This window comes from Malus domestica, chromosome 10 (genome assembly GCF_042453785.1).
Source record: "Malus domestica chromosome 10, GDT2T_hap1".
Classification (NCBI taxonomy): Eukaryota; Viridiplantae; Streptophyta; class Magnoliopsida; order Rosales; family Rosaceae; genus Malus; species Malus domestica.
Genome location: NC_091670.1, coordinates 471,469 through 489,315, shown reverse-complemented (window position 1 = coordinate 489,315; position 17,847 = coordinate 471,469). Strand labels below are relative to the sequence as shown.

The 17,847-nt window shown below is 38.4% G+C and overlaps 1 protein-coding gene and 1 pseudogene across 8 annotated transcripts; one reads left to right on the top strand and one right to left on the bottom strand.

Annotated features, from left to right (window-relative positions):
- Positions 1-2,705: 2,705 nt before the first annotated feature.
- Positions 2,706-3,608, top strand: LOC114827245 (phytolongin Phyl1.1-like; annotated as a pseudogene).
- A 35-nt stretch (positions 3,609-3,643) lies between these two features.
- Positions 3,644-14,541, bottom strand: LOC103444520 (tRNA-specific adenosine deaminase TAD3). 8 transcript variants are annotated; one of them, XM_008383462.4, is made up of 12 exons: positions 14,324-14,492; positions 14,061-14,131; positions 13,698-13,819; positions 8,631-8,647; positions 8,289-8,503; positions 8,130-8,203; positions 7,478-7,599; positions 6,466-6,548; positions 5,837-5,936; positions 4,689-5,147; positions 4,439-4,563; positions 3,644-4,338 (listed from the first exon to the last, which is right to left on the bottom strand). In XM_008383462.4, the coding sequence occupies exons 5-12, from the start codon at positions 8,408-8,410 to the stop codon at positions 4,179-4,181; spliced, it is 1,245 nt and encodes a 414-aa protein (XP_008381684.2). In that variant the 5' UTR covers positions 8,411-8,503; positions 8,631-8,647; positions 13,698-13,819; positions 14,061-14,131; positions 14,324-14,492; the 3' UTR covers positions 3,644-4,178. The 8 variants fall into 8 exon arrangements, with proteins under 8 accessions (XP_008381684.2, XP_008381685.2, XP_070661862.1 ...); XM_008383463.4 differs by having other exon boundaries at positions 8,289-8,472; XM_070805761.1 differs by lacking the exon at positions 8,631-8,647 and having other exon boundaries at positions 13,681-13,819; positions 14,324-14,506.
- Between the last annotated feature and the right edge of the window lie 3,306 nt (positions 14,542-17,847).

Here is a 17,847-nt window from a genome sequence, read left to right as displayed (position 1 = left end):
TTAGTAGCTTTCGGTTTTTATTTATTCGTATAATTCTTATCTTTATTGCTTCCACACTATCCACATGGCTACGTCACCCTCACGTGACGGGGTATGTCAGCCTACGTACCTTTGAGCGGGACCAAACCCTTCGTAGTTCACCATTCATTCTTTTATCCGTTTCTAAAAATATTATAGTAACGGAAATATTCAACATTAGCTTTCACAATTGAATCACACCAAATGGGTACTATAACGCCTAAAAAATTTTGTATGCAAACTATTCACAGTGAGTGATAGGCCCAAAATAAAATCATGGTTAATTAATTCTATTATCCACCATAAATCAAATTCGATCATTTCATGGCTAAATATATATAAAAAAAATCACATTTAAATGGAAATCACATTTATATAACCATTTCATATTCACAAACGATATAAGAAATCAAGGTAATAACCATATCACATATATTCGAGCCACTCTCTAACCAATGTAGGCCCACAAGACTTCACTTAGTATCCCGTAGTACTAAATTTAATATTCAGAACGTTACAAGCCATGTTGACCAAAAGTCAACTCTCGATCAACGGTAGGGTCCAAAACCCTACGTAATTCGATCCGGAAGATCCGGCCATCGGATTTCAGATCTATAACTTCCTATAGTCCACATTATGCTTATAGAACGACATACTAAATTCTCATCGCGATCCAAAGGTTAGATCTCCGCCAATTACTAGGATTAGGTGGCGGTCAACAATTTATTTTACAAACTTAGAAATCCAATTCGGAAAGATCTATCATCGGATTTCTCATTTGTCAGTTCCTAATATCCTTAAATATTACGTTCTATAATGCATTAGAGTTTGGTGACGATCCAACGGTCAGATCGTCAAATCAAATAATAATCAAGTAATGCACCTTAATGAAACTAGGCTCACAATAATCAAATCACATACTACGGGTGTCAAATCTGAGATCAAGATATCAATTTAGCTTAAAATAGCATCGGCGGCCCACTGGCCACGCACCACCGCAGGTGGTGGTCGACTGCCCCGACTAGCCGGAAAATTCAACTATTTCCAAAAATTTCCAAATTTTATAGGCAAGTAGAGTTCAATGAGAGGAACAATTTTCATACCTGGGCCAAAGTCCAATTCGGCCGGAAAACACCTCAAATCGCCCTCGAACCGCTGGAAACCCTTGAATTTGGGTGTACTTGATTCAACTCCAAAACAGCTCCGACGCCCCAACCAATCTATGGGATTTGTTCTATGCCTCAAGGGGAGTCTAATGGTGGTGGTAATTGGAGGAAAACGTTTCATAATTTGATAAATCTTTGCACGAACCCGTCGCACCAACCGACTGTTCTTCACCATTTCAAGTCCAAATTTTACCAATTTTAGGGTGGAATGGGTTGAGGGAAGGTCGTGGAGTGATTTCCAGGTGGTGGCTCGACTTTAATCGTCAGAATTTGGCCGGAGGAGCCGTCGGAATCCATCGGGTATCACCCATCAGTGGATCGGGTCGCAAGGAACTGGGAAGGGATCTATGATCCCTTGTTGCTCTCCCTCTCTTCCATTCCCTCCTTCCCCCTTTTCTGATTGGGCCTTCCCTTTCTCTCCTCTCCCCATTCGCCGAGCCCCTCCTCATTTTCCTCCTCATTTTCTCCTGAAACTCCTCTTCTTTTTAAAAAAAAAAATTCTTTCCTCTATTTTTTTCCCTTCAACCACTGACGTGGCCTCCTTTTACCAAAACAAGGCTCCCACAAATCTGAAGCACTCCAAATTCCTAGCCAAATGACTATTTTGCCCTTACCTTCGTTCGTTTATAACTCTTTCGTTATAACTCCGTTTTACAAACGGTTTACGCCTACGCATTCGCTAGATCGAGCTCTATCCAAAGATGCAAAGAAATACGATAAAATATATGAGGATAAAAATACGTCCTCGTATAATTACGTTAATCAACTAGGGGCATTTTCGTTATTTTCTACTTAACAAAAAATTATACGACATAAATAATAATAAAATCCGGAAGCGGAATTTCACATTTTCCCATTCGAAATTCATAACAATAAATATATTTATTTTCCATTTTCTCCACATATTCATATATTTTAAATTTTCAAGGCATTACAGTAGGAGTGAGCGCTATTGAATCTGCCCCTGTAACCGGGGCAACACCTCTGTTGGTAGTAATAGTATTGTTTCATGGAGGTGGTGTCATGGAGTTAAAAAGAGTATGATCGTAAGTTAATGATCAGCGGCTCCTGGATACAATTAAAGCCATATCATGCTCAACAGATACAATTAAAGCCATGCCTATGTTACCTAGGTCTTTGGATTGCTCACTTGAAGCAATCAAATTAAAAAGTGATAGCTGCAGGCCAAGGTTATCTGGGTGAAAAACATCCCCACGGTCTGTCCATGCTGGTGGGCCAAGCGGGCCTGCTCCAGCCCTTTTGCTGACGCCAGCACCTGCTGGATTGTTGGTTATATTTGGGGCTTCGGAAGTAACCAGCCCACGTCCTGTCTTTCCTGTGGTCAGCCCATTTGCGGCAGACATCGAACCCTCGAAGAGGAGCATGGCTTGGCTGTCAGCCATTGAAGCAGCAAACTGACGCTGCGGTTGTGGTTTTCCAATTGTTGGTTTCTAAGGTTTGCAGCAAATTGATGCAGCAGCTTTAGTTTTTAAATTGTTTGCTTCTAAGGTTTTGCCGAGTATGGGTCTCTTGCTTCGAGGCCACACCGGTTTGTATTTTCGGAATTTTCGTTGAGCCACCAAAGGTTGGTATCTAGGGAAAAAAGACAGGCCAAAATCTGCTCTGATGCCAAAGATAAAACTACAACGTTTAAGGTTTTATTGTTCGTTCTTGTTATTCTTCTCCCAATACTGGAAATGTATATATACACAACTATTCTCCTTGTGATACAAGGAATATTAAAGAGAGAGTTACAACCAAACTAGGAAACATAAATAAATTCCTTACCCATCCTCTAGTGTATAATGGCGGAGATTGTGAAAATGGGAACTTGGCTACTTTGTGTTTGGAAAAGAGTCCTCCTTTTCATAGGTGGTATTTTGAGACGGTGGGTAAAAGGACTTGTCTTAATTGAAGATGGGTATGTTTATTTCACAATTGTTGATGATAGTTTGGGGAATACCGGGGTTTTCAGTTTTTAGAGCATTTGAGAGACGAATTCAACAAGGTGGCCAGGAAAGGAAGGGTTCAAGGGTAAGTTTGTCGAGTATTGAGCTCTGTTGGCATACAAGAAGAGCTTGTTCCTGTTATCCACCGCTCGATCACCTCCTTGGAGACTCTTTCTCAGAGTGGTAATTGCAAGTAGTGCGAAGGGACAAATTGAAGTTGCCAATTCTACAAAAGCCCCTCCGCTGGGGAAGTCCAGCAAGCAAGATAAAAAGAAGGCTAAAGAGCATGTTATTGCAATGAGAGATTGAGTTGGAGAAACCGAGGAAATCTACGGAGAGAGGAGTCAGTTTCGAATCAGCTAATTTGGATTCCAATAACCAAGCCGGAGCAGATTCCTCAATTGCATTTCAAAAGGATTTGGGATCAATGAGGATTAGGTCATTTCTGTGCTTTGTGTACCATATCATGCAATGAAGCATTCTGGCATGGACGACCATTTGAGCAAACCGTTTTAAGGGTAACATTTGCTTGAAATATTGAGACGCGGCATCTCTAATAGGAATAAATTCTAAGGGAAATGTTAATTTAAAATGGAGACTAGAGCGGGAATGTAATGTTTCACCATCCCATCAAACTATAAATTGAATACTTAAGAGCCTCCATCAGCTGTATGCTCTTCTTCTTCATGGAATGAAATTCATATTTTCAATAAAAGAAAAAGATAAGAGCCCCCATCCAATCCAATCCAATCCAATCCAGAATTTAGGGCTTGGAGTTCCCGCCCGAGAGTTTCGTCTTTGGGAAGCCAGATTCGTAGGAGACCTACCTTAAGGAACATCATCTGCGGAAAGTGACGTATGCTGGGCTGAAAGGGCAGCACGGGCCCCTCTCCCGCCTTTTGACTATATTGCATCATATTCCGCCAACGACCACAGGCTGGGACAGTCGTATGCAATCCAACAAGATATACGACACAAACTCCCCGAGTTGCTTAAAGATGGCTTGATGCTGAGAGTGAAGTGCTAAAGCGGGGGAATTGAACCTTCAAATGTCCGTCCCTACTAAGACCCTGAAAACAGCATAGTGATGATTCAAGCTTCTTTGGCCTTGTAGTCTGTGGACACTCCCCAATGCTCCTGCTTTTGGGTTTGGATATGCAAAGAATATCCGCCTGATCCTCTGATGCACAAGTGCCATTGCACACCTTCATATACAATTCACAATCACAACACCATTATTATCATTACTGAACCATAATAGAAAAAAAATCTAAACTCAGAGCTTGGTTGGTTTCAACAACTTACATTATGCACGGCTCCCACACAAGGTACATGTCAAAACCTGTGCATAGATAAGGCCTTGCTGATAGCGATCTGCTGCAACCTTCACCATTCAAGTCCAGATTGTCTTCACCATAATTAACCTGAATCTGTGATAAGACGACTATTAAGTATAAAAACTTGAACACAAGCCAGCCCCAACAACTTCAACTGTGAAGTAGCATATATCAGGGAAATGAGAAAATATATTGTGAAGAAGAAAGAAACAACTCACATTTGTGGAGTTGGTCTTTTGTCTCTTTGCCGGAGAGGCTGCTGAACAAGACTGCATGTGGTCCATTTCAAATGACTTATTATCTTGCGTTTTTCCCGAACTGGGGAAAAGAAGCCTGTCCCTGGCAGCAGAAGACTCAATAGCAACAATGGAAGCGTGGCGTAAAGGGTGGCAATAACGCAAACTCATGTCTGATTCTTGCTCAGCCCATCCCCAAGGACATAAACAAGAAACACCGGTGTACAAATGTTCTGATTTAGCTGGAAAGCCGTTTGAATGCTCTTTACAGCTCAATGCACCACCTGAAATGCCATGGCAAACAGAAGTTTCCAGCTTTTCACTGCAGCTGGTTTCAAGGGTGATCTCGTTTTTTGGATTATAGCAAGAACAAGTTTGATCACATGCTTTCGCAATAACCTGTTTAACTGAAGGATCCACTATAACTGCAGCGTTGACTTCCTGCAGATAGAGTAAAGGAGAACAGTTATATAGCAAGCACCAAGCATAGGCTCAGTGGTATGCAAAAAATGAGGCCTTGCATTGCATTGCACAAAATGAACTCCTTGAACTCTCCACCCATTGCCATTTGATTTTGGGTTGGATGCCTTAACTTTCACATGATATCATAGCAGGCAATCCATCCACAAGCTAAGACCGGAATGGTCACACATGCTCTACATCACCCAATCCACATGTTGCGCTCAGGCCAACCACATGAGGGGATGTGTTGAGAATATAAATCAACATCAGGTCATAAGCCTTACATCAACTTTAACAAGTTTCGTATAGAACTTAGTTCCTACAGCAGAATTAACTAACAATCAAGATTATGATAGTTTTTTTCTCATTATTTTTAAAAGGAAAAGTGAATATCTTCTAAAGAGTAGACTATTGTTGTCCTCAGACTAATGTTGATCCATGCATGTTGAGAAGCACTAACAAGACTACAACAGGACGCTGGCTGAAAAATAAATAAATAATAAGACTGCAAGAGATAACAAAATTGACTTCACCCCAACCCTTCCAGTTCATTCAGGAATACTTTCAAAGTATTAGCGTAATTTTGAATATTGGAAAGCTGATCAGGAAAGGACGACCTAAATACTTATGAAAGCACAATCCTGTTAAGAGTGAGAGTAATACTTTACCAAATTATCACCAGACTTTGCCAACTGAATGGCATACTTCATGAAGCTGAATACTGACTGTGAGTCCTCTTGACTGAATCCAGTAATGCCTTCAATATTACTGTATTTAAAAGATCACAGGCAAACACAAAAAGAGTCAGAATAATGTTAAACAAATAATTATTTGACATATGTATTCCGGAAATGCAGAAGGAGGAGCCACCAAGAAAAAAGCAAGTAACAAACCTAAACTGCAAAGGTGCAGATAGAAAGGAAGTTTTATGTAACCATCCAATATAATGCCTTATACTAGTAATTGCCAATGTTTTCCTGTTGGTGTTAGCATAGCTTCAAGTTCGTGCATATAAGTTGTGATGAAAATTTTTGTTCATATATAATTAAGGCAACTTTCACCTCCTCATGACCCTAGATTTTAATCAAGGGAAGCTATCACATGACCCTGCTCCATCATTTATGCTCAGGAACAAATCTAGGACTAGTGTTCATTGTTACTGAGACATCTTTCACCTCCTATTCAGCTCAATCTTAGAAAGATAAAAACTAAAGACTCCTGGAAAAAAGTGCTAAAAAACATTGACGTAAACCAGCATAGTTGGATTACATTTAATATTAAAAGAGTGGAAGCTTACTAAGTTGGGGGATGATAAGATGTTGGCCATAGCTTGCATTGTTCTTCCCACTCTTCTTTTGATGATGCAGCATACTTGCAGACCTAAAATTGAGTGGCTTTAGATGTTGGCCATAGTCTAGTTTAATGGTAAAGGAAACAAACACAAAAGCAAGTTTGGAGACTACCAGAAGAAGAGTAGGCCTTCAGAAGATAATAACAGACGCTCAAACAAATCGAAATTCAATAACCAAAATGGGGTCATAAGTTTATGTGAAAGAAAGGGATCCATATCACTGTATATACAAGGCAAGGCCCAAATAAATAGCATGAAAGTGAAGTATTAAGTAAGACAAAGTCCAAAGGCAAGCTTGGATTCAGTAAAACACAATTAAAATGATTGCATTCAGATATAAGATTATACAGAAGAAGAAAAATGGTAGTAATTAACATATTTCAAATCCACGGATTTATGACCTTATGACTCCCTTAGGAAAACACTTTGATCCTACATCATCAAAGCCCACTAACTGCCAGTCTACGATCAAGCAAGAGCAAATTCTTACTAAGCATCTTGACAGGAAAAGAAAATGTTCCTCAAGTGATCAAGCAGCCATCCTAACATAAATTAACAAGAGGCCCAACTTCCATAAAACAAAACTTAAGAAAGAAAACAAGAGGTTCATTCTTTCTTGGCAACAAAATAATAGATGATTCATGACTAATAGTATTTTTCAACGAGCTATTTAATTCGTAATGTCAATTTATTGAATGTGCAATATTTTAACAAGAGAAACATTAAGTTTACATACTGAAGCATTTAAGATAATCAACTTAAACAACTACAACCATAATTATTCCAATAGTACAGTAGTAGTCTTTATAATGTATTTTCGTCATGATAGAAAAGAATCATAATAACAAGAATGGGCAGTACATATGTTCAGATTATTTGTTATTCTGCTATTATTACTTTCAGAAGAAGAAAAAAGTACCAAGTCAAACCTTGTTAAAATAAAAAGAGAAAGACCCACTTTTGTGATAAAAGGACTCAACTGGTAGGAATTCATCAGCTCCTGTACATCATTCTGAATGCTGTCCAACTGATTACCATTTTGAGAAGCTAGACATAATATCACAGACAACTGAGTTTTTCCTGTATAGTGAACTGATAGTCAACACCGAATTGGATGTACCCGAAAGATAAGATAGTAAGAACAATGTGGTAACCATGTCAGGTAAATATCATCTTGGCCGTCATTTACTTGCTGCCTGAACCCCCTAAATCAGGGGAATATCCAGCAAGAGTTGGAAATATGCACAAGTGTTAGACAAATCCTATTGATATGCTTTTTTTTTTTTTTTTTTGAAAGGAAACGAAAATCCTATTGATATGCTAGAAAACATTCATAAAAAATTTTGTCATGCTGATTATTATTTTGGTTTGATAGACATGTTTGAAAGCATATTAGAGGTGACGTAGGGCAGGACACCCCATCTTAGGGAGGTGTAGCTTTCTTTGACTAATTGCAATAAAGAAAATCTTCTCCATTGGATAACGAATGAACATCTCCAATTCACTACCAATAACCCTTTTGAACAAAGTCGAGCACACACAAATTTAGTTTTTTGATAATCTTAATAAATTTAACAAATGGGTTTAGGGTTTAAGAGATAGAGACAGACCTCCTTGAACAAATTTCTTGTGCACCCGCTTGACGTGCCGAAGATTTTCTAGCGGTGCAATTTGGTTCAAACGCCTACACAATTACATCAATTTCGTCAAAAGTAAGAAAGAAATTAAACAAGTGCTACATAGCCGCCAGTAAAGCAAACCAAGCTTACCTTACGAGAGTGTTGGCAAATAAAGGGTCTATAAGTGAAGCAATTGCATCGACGGTAGGTTGTTGGTCGGGAGGGATTGGGGGGTTGTCAGGGATGTGGACTATCTGCCACATCTCCTCCATATTCTAGCTTAAATCTAGCTACCACTAGTGGACCTTGTTGCACTTGCCGGGATGATTGGAGGCTTCACTTACCACCAAGTAACAAGTAAGTCACTGATTATGTGAACCAGATTAAACACGGAACGGAAGAATTTCATTTCTTAGGGTTTATGGACTTCATAAGATTAAAGTAAAATTTGAAAATTGACAAAACACTGCAGCTCAAAGTTTTAAACTTTACTTTGGATAGCTATCCACCTGCAAAAAAGGAATTGAAATTTCATTCAAAGACAAGGTAGATTTTGATTTTCAGGGTTTAATTAGTAAAAAGGGTTAATCTCAGTTTACTATCCTAAAGTTTTTTGGTTGTCAACATTTCATACATCAATTTTTTTTTGTCCTAGTCTAGTACCTAAAGTCATAATTTTGGGACACTTTCATACATCCGTTAAGTTTTCCATCATAACTTTCGTTAACTGATGAATTGATGCATGCGTGGACAATGAATGGACGCCACGTGTCAATATGGCCCACATATATAAAGGTCGTACCCAGTGCACAAGGCTCCCGCTTTAAGCAGGGTCTGGGAGAGGTGAATGTCGGCTAGCCTTACCCCCATTTATAGAGAGGCTGCTCCCAAGTCTCGAACCCGAGACCTACCGCTCATGGGCGAAGGCATTTGCCATCGCACCAAGTGCGACCTCTAATATGGCCCATATATATATTACAAAAAATTTATAAAAACAAAAAAACAAAAATCCTAAAAGCTAAACCAAAAGGAACTCTTTCTGGGTTTCTGAGATCAAGCCGAAGAGATGTAATCATCCTCCTTCACTTACCCACCTCCCCATGTGACTTTGGTTCTTATATATCTCCCTCGCCCCTAAGATATGCAATCAAATTATTAATGACACTTTTTCAAGATTTGAGTTTTTCTTCCAAAACCAAATCTTGGAAATGGGGTCGTTTCGTATCTGGATTTGTCTGAGATTTTTTATGAACAAAGAGTGTCAAAGGACTCTGCCAATGGAGTGCTTACCGGTTTCCTCCACCGCCTCTCTCTACTTCTTCTCCTTCTTTGTGGGTTCTACGAGCTGCGTGTCAGGTCTGACTCGGAATGGACTCGGACCCACCAGAGATCTTTTTGGGTTCAATTACAAACCCAGTTAGCATTGAGTGAAATTACCTAGAATGGGCTCTTGGGCCTCTCTGATTATCGACTACCGCGGAGGATGTGGAGAAGGAGGAGATGGATTCGTGGGTGCATTCCAGATCGGCGAGGTGACCGGGGAAGGAAAGGGAGGAGCGGAGCGAGAGAGGGTTGGGCTCCAGGACCAAGGTGGAGAACGCAATGATAAATCCGGTCCGACGCTGACATCGTCCATGTTCCCAGTTGGTTTTCTGCAAAGGAGGTAGGAAGGGAAATGGAGAAATGGGGTTTCAGAGAAGAGGGTAGCTCGGGCGGAGGAAGAGAAGGGAAAGGAAATGGGGTTTTTAGTTTTTTAGTTTTAATTATTTTTAATTTTTTAATTTTAAAATTTTTTAATGTCCACGTGGCGCATAGTCATTAACGAAGGTTCTGACGGAAAACTTAATAGATGTATGAAAGTGTCCTAGAATTATGACTTTAGGTAATAGACTGAGACGAGAAAAATTAGTTGTGTGCTTATTGTAACTGCGGCTCTTTCTTTGTAATTATGTTGTCTTGGTAATGAATTCACCCTTTAGCCGAAAAAAATATGGAGAGACATACATGTTTCAAGTCCTGAGATGAGCCATGGTCTTACACTTAGAGAAGATGAGACAAGCACATATCGAACTCATTCATACAATTCAAAATTGGTTGCATTAGGTACATGTTGAAGAAGTGTAAGACCCCAGCTCATCTCAACTCTCAAGATTTGTAATGCAGAGTGCCCCGATCCCAATACGATGTATAAGAAGTAGGTGCTCATGCTACTGTTTTTTTTTTTTTTTTTTGAAAGGAAACGAAAGAAATTTATAAAATGGAAAGAATTTACAAAAGAGGAAAAGAAAACCACGGGGAAAAGATATCCACCTGGAGCTAGAAGAAAACTAGCAAGGACCCCTACTGAAAACTAATTGAACAGAGGAAAAGCTAAACCGAATCAATTAACGGCTGCTAACAAATCCCTAACTATAGAAGAGAGATTGTACTCTCTAAACTCCACTGAAACCAAAGCCCAAAGGGCTGCCCAATGTCTTACTCTATCCCAAAGCTCCTCTACCCCCACTCCCTTGTAATCCTTAAAGACTCTTTTATTACGCTCCAACCAAATGTTCCAGAAGAGGGCCATCAACAGAGATCCCCACAAGGTTTTGGCTTTCCTCCCTTTCCCTAGGGCTTCGAACTTAGTGCTTAGGAGCTCAAAACAGCCCTTTGGGGTGACCCAACTTGCTCCAGCTTCCTTGAGCAATTTCCACCAAAGTTGAATGTTGTACGGACAATGGAAGAAAACATGGTTGGCACTCTCCTCCCCGGACTTGCACAAAGCGCACCAATGGGGGGAGAAGCAGGCAAAAGGCATTCGTCTTTGGACTTGATCACAAGTATTAACCTTCCCGAGTGCCAGAAGCCACACAAGGATTTTGACTTTTGGAGGCACCTTTGCTTTCCAGATCTGAGAGAAAGGGGGAAAGTGTTGCACATCTGCATTGTTGCAAAGGAGAGAGTAATAGGATTTGCAAGTGAACTGGCCAGAACCTTATAAATTCCATCTTCTCCTTGTCTTCTCTAGAATGGCACAGCCGTACGGACTCCACCTTCTGCAGTAAACCAGCCACCTCTAAAATCTCCGACTCTCTTAGGTTTCTCCTAAACTCAAAATTCCAACTAACCGGCTGTAAAGAAGAAACCACCAAACTGCAAATACTTTGGCTTTTTGTCCTTGATAACGAAAATAATGTAGGGAATTGCTCCTTCAACAGTCCACCCTCCAACCAACCGTCCTCCCATAATCTTAGCCTCCCTCTGTTACCAACCGTGAAGTTGCAAGAGTGAAGAAAGGAAGGGGAACTAGCCGAGATGTCAGACCAGGGACACCTGCTCGAGCCTCGACTCGGACAATTAGCATCCCAACCATTTGCCACCAAACCGTACTTGCTCTTTATCACCTTATGCCAAAGAGAGTTTGATTCGAGCGAGAATCTCCACAGCCACTTGGCTAATAAGGCGGCATTCCAATCTCTCAAATTTCCTAGACCAAGGCCACCTTCCTCCTTGCTTTTACACAGTTTCTCCCACTTGACTAAGTGAAGCTTCTTTCCTTCCTCAACCCCTTCCCAAAGGAACCCATTCATTAGCTTTTCTAGTATCCCAATGACCCCGCATGGGGCTTTGAACAGGGACATGTAGAATATGGGCAAGGATCCTAGTACAGCTTGGATCAATGTTAATCTTCCGGCTCTAGATAAAAAAGCTTTCTTCCAACCTTGGAAGTCTCAATTCCACCTTTTCTACCACCGGGTCCCAGAACTTAATAGATTTTGGCTTACCGCCGAGGGGAAGACCCAGGTATCTCATTGGCCAACTGCCCACCTCACAGCCCCAAGAACTTGCAAGCCTTGTAATTTTCTTGCTATAAGAATTAATTCCCACCAAGGAACACTTTGCCTTGTTAATCTTCAAACCTGAAACCTTGCCAAAAATATGCAGCAAATGTAATAAATTGTTCCAAGCCTCCTCATGCCCTGCCAAGAAGAAGATGGTGTCATCCGCAAATTGAAGATGAGAGATCTCCACGTTATCTTGCCCAACACGCAGCCCTTTGATTAAATGATTATCTTGAGCCTTCTCAATCAATCTGCTCAGCATGTCTACAACTAGGGTGAACAAGAACGGAGACAGAGGGTCACCTTGTCTCAATCCTCTTGAAGCTTTGAATTTTCCCCTAGGTCTCCCATTGATCAGAACTGAGAAATTAGTTGTACATAGGCAACCAAGCACCCATTTTCTCCATCTATACCCAAATCCCTTTCTCAATAATACTTCTTCCAAGAATCTCCAATCGATGTGGTCATAAGCTTTTTCGAAATCGATCTTATAAACGGTACAAAATGGACTGATGATAGAGAAATTGCTCTCTTCCAAGGCATGATGGAGGTGTAATACGATGGGGGCATGGTGAATTGGTGACCGTGGCAAGGTGGTGAGGATGGTTGTGAGAATGTATATTGTTGTGATTTTTTTCGTAAGCCTCTTACTGTCTTGGGAATTTTAGAAATGACACTACTTAGGTGAAGCTTAAAATTCAGGATTCATGACCTCCAGATTGCATGGATTTTTTACTCACATTGGATTTTGAATTTTATGTTTATAAACCCGAACAACGAAATTAGTACATTTCAGTTTGAAAGTTGTTGCTTTTGTGAAACTTTCAAACAGGGTTTTTTAGAGACTTGCACTCCCATCTCAACAACAATAACCTATTTACGTTGCAAGGAACCCGGTGGTTGATAGCATTTACATGTAAGCGCTAAAAAGTAGAAAAAGTGAAAAAAGTTTCACACTGTTTTTCTTTTTTTACATTGGTGAAAAGGAAGTTGAGATCTTCGTCGGATTTCTGTGCCCGTAGCGGGCAGACCAGAAAATCTGGTCAGTTCAAGAGAAAGATTCGAACCGTTTAAGGGCTTGGTTTTGTGTGAAGCAGGTTAGTGTGATAGGTTAATGGAATCCACAAGATTTAAATTGAGTGGTCAACCAGTTAGTAAAATATTGTCATAACAAACCATTTGATATGGCCTAAACTAGTAAATCTCACTTTCAACAGTAAAGCAGAAATAAATCCAATCATTTGAGATCAATCAAAGTTGTTGCAAAAAGGAGGTCAAACTTGACAATAATGTGGAACCCTTTTTCTCAAACCTAGTCTCTATTTTCATTTTTCAATTAAGGGCAAGGAAGAGAACTAGCGCTCAATGAACTATTTGTAATATGACTACTATTCTGCATAGACAAATGCAGTACAAAGTGACAATATATGGTGTGACCAATCAAAGACATCCCGTATAATATTAGAAAGTCGTCTCCTGGTGTCTTTCACCATTTATATGCATATATTGCCGCAAGATACAAAATTGGATTTTCAAATCACAAGAAAAAACAATGTTGCTCGTGGTCATTTTAAAGATAAATATACATGAAACATTCCCCAGCCAATTAGCTAGTACTCAAACAAGAACAATCATCAATCAACCTATGACAGGGATTCTGAATGATGAGCAGGAAAAAAATTGCTTTCAGAAACTCAACAAAATAATAAGATGACAACTGCGTTATTGATCTTACCAGAGGAGCAGGTTCATCTAAATCCTCCCATGACTCCGTAGTATCATTTTCATCCACATCTTTGTCATCCCATTTATGTATCGGTTTGTCCTTAGCAAGGAGAGCTGAAACTTTCTCATCTTCTGAAGCACCGAAAAAAGCCAGCTTTGTAAACAAAATAACTCCACTTATACCAATATAGCAAATGAATTGTTATTCAAAGGTTTAGGCAAGAGAGCTTAGGTGGTAAATACTAAACATAACAATTATCAAGAGAATATAACAAGATAAACAAAAATTACACACAAAAAAAAAAACCCCACAAACACATCTCACAAAATTTTACAGGAATACTTAGGATGGAATTAAAGCAAGCAGTATTACCCCAGTCCTTCATCTAACTTGGCGATTCTTGTATCAAATTACCCATTTTTCGACGAAACAAAGAATTAATCCTGCATATCAAGACACGCCAACATCCATCATCAGACATAAAAAAAATTGGTAAATTAAAAACAAAAATTGAGCTGAAACAGTTGTTAGGATTTTGCAGAAACCGTCAATATTTTCTTTTGGGTTAGGAAGAGAAAATCCAGAAACAAAATTAGGGTTTCGATAAAATCGATCTGGAAAATTGGGGGACTTACCTTAGTAATGGAAGACGCGCGATTGATCGATCAGGTGGTGAGAAGAGTCTGCGGCTCCTTCTCTGAAACCCTAATTCTCCCAGTATTCTTCCTTCTCGGCTGGCGGTCACTGTGCCCAACTCGACAACAACTTAGCAGAGGCAATCTTTTCACTTTCCCTTATATTCTTATCTTTTTTGCGTTGATGGGTCACGTCTTTGTAACTTGGGTTATTTTCCGATTGGGTTCAGAGTCACGTGATAATTTTATTTAATAAAAAAACTTAAATTTTAATAAAAAATTCTTAACCTTTAATAATAAAAAGACAAAATAATTTAAATTTTAATTAAAAAAAGGAAAACTTGATATAAGTCCAATTTTTTGAGCCAATAGTAGGAATAGTCCAGTTTATTAAAATAAGTTCAATTTATTATATTTAATTATTTAATTATCAATAGTTATCTGTTCAATGATAAGATTTATTATAAAAATCAAATTTCTTCCCAATTATCTCTTTGCTTATTTCTTTTTATTTATCTTTTTGTTATTTCTCATTCTTCTTCCTGCTTTAAACTCCATTTATAGATTTTACTTTTAATTTTTATAATCAACTTATATCACATGTTAATTATATTTATCTACCTATATGACATATTCTTTTTTTATAATCAACCTGTCACAGATTAATGTGTCTTGCCTTGCTTGTAGGTATGTTATGTTTTTTCTACCTTTTAATTATGTTTCATATCTCACGTATAGGTATTATATACATTCATATATTTGTTACTTGAGTTAGGGTAGAATGTTTTACAGATAAATTTATGTTAGTATATTAGTTTTTTTGTTATAAGATATTAAATATATTTTTTGGAGTTGGAAAATGCATAATATTAGAAGATTTTGATTGATTTTTAATATTTTTAGAAAATATAAAATGAGTATAAAAAAAATAAAAATATATAATTAGATAACTGAACTCACTCCTAAAAACACTCTATGTTTTTGGACCTGGATCTAAAAGCCCCTTAAAAAACGTAACTTTAATATTAAAAAGATTAAAAAAAAACTCATATGCTAGATCTGCACATCCTCACACACACTGTTTATAAAACTTAAATTAATTAATTATCAGGTTTCCAACATAGTTTATTTGGATTCTCCTGCTGGTGTTGGATTTGCTTACTCTCAAAACCAAACCAAATATATCACTGGGGATATCCAGACTGCTCTTGATACCCATGCCTTTCTCCTCCAGGTAATTAATCTGTTTTTCTAATGAATTAATCTACTCCTCAATATCATATTACATATCATCAAATGCTTATTGATTATAAAGGGGATTAAAAATGTTATCCTGTGATGCTATATATTTTCTTTTTCGTTTGTTTCTTCTATATTTTGTTGCTAAGAATTCTGTACTGTTTATGCAATCACAGTAGTTTCAGCAATTCCCAAAGTTTCAACCAAATCCGTTGTATATTTCAGGAGCGTCTTATGCTGGAGTCTACGTGCCAACTCTTGCTTCTCAAATTGCAAAATGTGGTTCAATAATGAGTTACCAATAATGTGGTTTAAATTATTCTTTGACGAAAAGCAAACCTAAAAGTTCTCACTCATTGATAAAAAAAATATCACTAGACCGTCATACTAAATAACAATTAATCGCTTTATTAGGCAACTCGCAAAATAACCACAAAAAATAAAACAAATCACAAGTGGACAATGAATTTTAAGATATAGGCATCGTCGAAAGTCATCAATTTAATTTCACTGCAAATGGATTTAAACAGGATGGAAGCTAGATAGTGTCATGTTAGATCCATCCAACAATCCAAGACCTATGTGACTGTCATAGATGGCAATTCTGGCCAGGACAAGAGGGGTCCTGGTGGATGCATTCTTAGGGTTTCTTTGACTATGGCATGGAGGTAAGGAAGCTTGGGGAGGTCGGAATTGGATACAGATCGTGCCGGAGTGCCTACAATAGCGTCGATCTCCGACTGGGCCTTGGCTTGGATATCTAGGTGGAGAACCATTCTTGCTAGAATCCACTCTAGGAGTATTGCCACTGTATCAGTACCTCTGAAGATCATTTCCTGGAATCATGAAAGAAAAACGTTTGTTATATGGTTAATCGTGTTGTCATGAACATATGCTTCCGGTACATCATGTCATATTTGAACTCTACTTTGGTTTTGTGAGCTTTTATTGAGCTTCAAGTTTACACTGGAGTATGTTGCTCTAATATGGTGCTGTTTCTCTGTTGTACTTTTACTCTGTTGTGTTCTACCATAGATTAATGATCGATGTTAAAGTTGAATTAAGTTCAAACTATAAATTCTTGGCTTGTAGAGATACAAATTAGCACTGATGAGAGTAAATCTTCTAAATAGGCACTACATTATGATATTCGAAGAGGTCCACATAGTGTTGGATCTCATGTACGGGATGCTGCGGCATATGTTTGTTGGGCTTTTGGCCGTGGATATTATCATATGGATATGAGAAATATATTGGACTAGCTTGCGCCACACCTTGTGACAATGGCCTACTACGACCGTGAGGTACTAAACTTTTATTATAGTATATGATTTGAATCATTATTTTGTACCACATTTGCTTTAGGTTTCTTATTTTCTAATTTTATGATGCTTAGGTTAATTGTAGAATAGCAGCCGCTGCAGCTTTTCAGGAGAATGTTGGAAGACAGGGTAGTTACCCTCATGGAATTGACATAGTGAACACTGCGGACTATTTTTCACTTTCTTCACGAATAATCTTATGTTCATGTTGCTGTCTCTATTGCTCAATATGAGGGTTATCTTTATCCATTAGTGGATGAGCTGTTGTATAACAAAATTTGTCACTGGGTAGGCTCCAACTAGAATTCTTTTGATGCTTACTTCAACTGCCTATGGTTTTTTAAGTTACTTTAAGCTTATATTCTTTACAGTCTTAGCTGCTAAAGTTTTTAAATTCCATACAGACTGCTTTTATCTATCAGTGTAGATCGTATGCTTTACACAATGTCATCAGGATAAAGGATTTAGAGAACTTGCGGCTGAGGCTCTTTCTGCCCTTGTTAAATATGATCCTGAATATCTTGCAAACTATGCTGTGGAGAAAATAATTCATTGCACTCTCTCATTTGATTTGTGCATGCTGTTAGAACCAATAAAGCCTCCTAGAAATCTTAGTCCAGTTAAACAAACCACGAATAACCAAAACAATTAATATACTACAAGTATGAAATATAAACCAACCTGCAGCAGTCATAGATGAAGCCATGATCAAACAAGTAGTAGACCTTCTCCTCTCTGTCAAAACCAATAATACTCAAACTAACAATAGGCCTTAGTTCAATAATGAGCGTATGTTTTGTGAGAGCAGAGGCTACTATTTATACACAATCAATCCATGTAATTCTCCTATTAGAATCCTTATTCAACACTGAATAAGTTTACCTTATTGTATACAAAGTGTTAAAACCAGTTTTCATACTTTCATTCAATCCTTCACAAATAAGGATTAAGTATACCTTTTTA